Source organism: Entamoeba dispar, genomic scaffold, assembly GCF_000209125.1.
Source record: "Entamoeba dispar SAW760 scf_1105229462643 genomic scaffold, whole genome shotgun sequence".
In the NCBI taxonomy this organism is placed as follows: Eukaryota; Evosea; order Mastigamoebida; family Endamoebidae; genus Entamoeba; species Entamoeba dispar.
In genome coordinates, this window is record NW_001855295.1 from 17,023 (window position 1) to 21,033 (window position 4,011).

General features: G+C 22.3%; 3 protein-coding genes across 3 annotated transcripts in view, besides 7 other annotated features; 1 reads left to right on the forward strand and 2 right to left on the reverse strand.

Moving 5' to 3' along the window:
- EDI_291390 (uncharacterized protein) overlaps window positions 1-485 on the forward strand; it is a gene marked incomplete at both ends in the record, with an annotated part of 1,585 nt that extends 1,100 nt beyond the window's left edge. Inside the window, one exon of the mRNA XM_001733439.1 lies at window positions 1-485. This exon is cut by the window's left edge and continues 115 nt beyond it. Coding sequence (XP_001733491.1) covers window positions 1-485 — 485 coding nt within the window.
- Window positions 486-533: 48 nt separating this feature from the next.
- Window positions 534-708: a sequence feature (AT_rich).
- Window positions 709-761: 53 nt separating this feature from the next.
- Window positions 762-879: a microsatellite.
- A 36-nt stretch (window positions 880-915) lies between these two features.
- On the reverse strand, window positions 916-1,701 carry EDI_291500 (tyrosine protein kinase, putative; the record flags this gene model as incomplete). The annotated part of the gene is made up of 1 exon (XM_001739995.1): window positions 916-1,701. The coding sequence occupies one exon, from the start codon at window positions 1,699-1,701 to the stop codon at window positions 916-918; it is 786 nt and encodes a 261-aa protein (XP_001740047.1).
- Window positions 1,702-1,767: 66 nt separating this feature from the next.
- On the reverse strand, window positions 1,768-2,942 carry EDI_291510 (uncharacterized protein; the record flags this gene model as incomplete). The annotated part of the gene is made up of 2 exons (XM_001739996.1): window positions 1,768-2,588; window positions 2,672-2,942. The coding sequence occupies 2 exons, from the start codon at window positions 2,940-2,942 to the stop codon at window positions 1,768-1,770; spliced, it is 1,092 nt and encodes a 363-aa protein (XP_001740048.1).
- Window positions 1,811-1,954: a microsatellite.
- Window positions 2,055-2,118: a microsatellite.
- Window positions 2,943-3,307: 365 nt separating the features above from the next.
- Window positions 3,308-3,401: a microsatellite.
- A 32-nt stretch (window positions 3,402-3,433) lies between these two features.
- Window positions 3,434-3,489: a sequence feature (AT_rich).
- A 191-nt stretch (window positions 3,490-3,680) lies between these two features.
- Window positions 3,681-3,734: a sequence feature (AT_rich).
- Window positions 3,735-4,011: the final 277 nt, after the last annotated feature.

Sequence of the window (4,011 nt, forward strand, 5' to 3'; positions counted from 1 at the left end):
ACGTGATTTATTCACCACAATGGATTTTTGATTGCGTTAATGAGAATTTCATTCTTCCATGTGGAGAATATGCTATTGGTCAAAAATTACCACCACATCTATCTCCTTATGTTAATGAAGAAGAAGAAGGATATGTTACAGAACGTAGAAAACAATTGGATGCTATCAAGAATAATACTAAATATGATTATGAAGAAGAACAAAAGAAAGAAGAAGAAAGTAAAAAGATACAAGTAAAGGATCTTGAAAGTGATTTTGTTGATGGACTGGTAGAAGAAATGGGAGAAGAGAAAAAAGGAAAAGGAAAAGCACCTTCTGTCAGCAAAGAGGCTAAGAAAGAAGAACAAGAAAAGAAAAGAAAGATGGCAGTTTTAAGTGGTAAAGATAGAAGAATTGTTATGAAGAATGAAATGCTTGAACGACGCCAAACAAAGAAAGTAAATAAATTAAAAGAAAGATTAGCTAAATCAAAAGAACAAAAATAATGAACTGAGTTTAAAATGAATTGATTGATAATTAAAGATAAGAAATACTAATTTAATATAAAATAAAATGAGAAAATAAATAATTTATTTTTATAAAATATACATTAAAAAATATTCAATCTTATTTCAATACTATAATATTTAAGTAACTTACTGAAAAAATTAACAATGAATTTCTTATTATTTATCTGTATATATTTTTTAATCATTAAATATTTAAATACAAGACAAAATCAAATTATCGTTTATTAGAACTGTATTTTGTTTGTTTAGTGCTTGTTTTCGTTCTTTATTTTCATTCTTTATTTTCATTCTTTATTTTCAATTCTTTCTAACATTCTTATAACTTCTTCTATTCTTATTCTTTCTTTCGCTTCTTGTTTCCATGTTTTTTCAATAATTTCTTTAATATCTTCTTCAACTTCTTGTATTATTGGTGGTCGTTTACCTGTTGTGATTGAATCTGCAATATCCCATGGAAAATTGTATATTTCTTTAGGAAATGATCTTGAAATGTAATGATTTGTAACATTGTTATTGAATATGAATATATATCTGATTCCATTTTATAATGTTCTCGATTTAATATTTCTGGTGCCATGTATTTTGGTGTTCCTATCCTTTTTGTGAATGTCATATTTGTCATCATCATATTAATGTTTCTTGAACTTCCAAAATCTGTTAATTTACAATTAACTCCAATATTATCATCAAGTGTTATAACAAGAAAGTTATCTGGTTTAATATCTCGATGTAGTATTCCATTTGAATGAAGATATGAAATTCCTTTTGCTCCATCTATCATGAATTTAATTCTTATTTTATTTGGTATTTCCGTGTTTGTTCTTTTATTAATTAAATCATGTATTGATCCATATTTTGCATATTCTGTTATCATACATATTTTATTAGGAATAAATACTGCTCCATAAAATTGAATAATGTATTCACTTCGAAATTTATCTAACATCATTACTTCTTTCTCAAATTCTTTCATTTTATCTTCATCTTTATCAATTTGTTTCATTTTCTTAATTGCTACTTGATTTCCTCGAAATTCTCCTATATATACAATTCCAAATGTTCCTTCTCCTATTTTATTTTCTTCTTTTATTTCATCGGGATCAAGTCGTGTTGATATTTGTGTTTCTCCTTTAATTGAAATACTTTTAATTATTTCTTCTTGTGTTTTATTAAGTGTTTTACTAATTATCATTATTTGTTCTTTAATTTTAGTAGTACATTTGATTGTAATGAATATTTCAAATTCACATGCATATCCTCATTCAATTGTAATGATATTTGGGTTTGTTCTAATTGAATATTTTTCATTTTCTTCTTTACTACTTATTTGTATTTTCTTTTTTTCTTTATTTTCATTTCCAATACATATTAATTCTCTGATTTCTTTATTTACTTCAATTTCTTCTCCTTCTCCTATTTCTATTTCTTTTTTATTTGTTATTATTCCATCTCCAAGTGATATGAATTTGATATTTGATTGTGAAATTTTAAATATTGTTGTTGTTTTCTCTTGTTCTTTCTTTTCTTTGCGTTTTATAATGTAATTAATCATTATAATTATAATTATAATTATTATAATGATGATAATAAGTATAATGATGATAATAATCATTATCATCCACCATACTATTTCTTTATTACATTTTGTTCCTTCTTCATTGATTCCATACCAAAATGAACATTTTGAACATTTATTATTTTTTGTTTCTTTACATTTATTAATATTTGAATAATGAATACATTCCTTATTTATTATTATATATTCATCTTCACATTTATTACATTCTTTCTCATTTAAACATGTTATACATTTATTTCCACATTTTGAACATTCTTTATTTATTAAATAATATCCTGTTAAACATTCTCTACATCCATATTCTTTATCTATTTCTCCTTTACATCCTTTAATTGTTGTTGTTGATTTACATATTCCTGTTGAACTCATAAAATATCCTTCTCCACATATTATACATTTATCTTTTTGATTACATGTTAAACATTCTTTTTCACATTTTGAACATCCTTTTCCATTTCTATAATATCCTTTATTACATATTCCACATCCACTTCCATCTGCTAATATTGTAAACATGTTCCATTTAATTCTTTATTTGATTGACATGTTTTATCATTTCTTAAATATTTATCATTAGAACAACTCATACAATATGTAGATGTTCCATAACATGTTTCACATTTATCATCACATTTTAAACATTTCATGTCTTTTGTTAAATAATATCTTTCTTTACATCTTTTACATCCATATGTATTTTGTTCTTTACAATATTCTATTTTTGTATTAATACATTCTCCGTTTAAATTAGGTGAATATGTATTTAAACATTCAACACATTTTCCATTAACATATGAATTATTTAAACAATATTGAATATTATTATTACATTTTCCATTTTGATCTTTTATCATATCTTCTTCACATGTTTTATTTATACATTTATTATTGTATAGTCACGAAATTATGCATTTTATTCGTATTCATTATTATATTATTATAATGATTTGTGAACTTGTTTATTATTTCATAATTGCTGTCTAAATGTGATGAATGTATTCATTGTTTGTTTAAAACATGATGTTTATGTTTGATAGATCATTGAAATGAATTATCATGTTGCAAATTAATTCTTGTTAATTGTTTAAAAGGTAAAAAATAGTAGATAATACTATTAGATGTAAATATTTGTGATTAAATATGAGAATAACATATTTGTAAATTATTAGTTATATCTTTCTACTTCGATGTCTGTATTAAATGAATATATCTGTTGATGAAATTGAAATAAAATAAATATAAAATGAAAATGATAAAAGAAAGAATAAAGAAAATAATAAGAAAGTAAATATAATGATTAATGATAAAATTAATGAGTTATTATCATGAATGAAAGTTGAAGATGAATATTAAATTCATTATTATTAATTATAAATGTTTAATTTATATTACATATTAAATGGTCATTCTTCATTCTGTATTAGTGTGTTGATGTTTAAATTATTCAATTTGTTATTATCATATCATCATTTCATTGAAACTTCTTATTTATTATCTTTTTATTTATTTCATCATTTAATTCTTGTTTGATATGATAATATAAATAATTTACATTGTACTTTATCATCATTCATCATTGATAATCATTTGTGATATAATTTAATTTTCATATCAATAATTATATCATTTAAATAAATAAATAATAACATCTGTTAACATATCATTATGACATCTCATCAATGTGATAAATGAAATGGAACATATTTACACATTAATAACAATACGATTGATATTCATATTTATATAATCATTGTTATTCATAACTAACATTATAAATTTGAATTAATATAATGTTCTTCTTTATTACTTTTCATAATGATATTTTCACATTAAAATAGAATTGAAGGTAAATGAAATGAAATAAAGAATAATATAAAATGAACACAATTATGAATGAAAATACTCAACAAATCAATATACAAC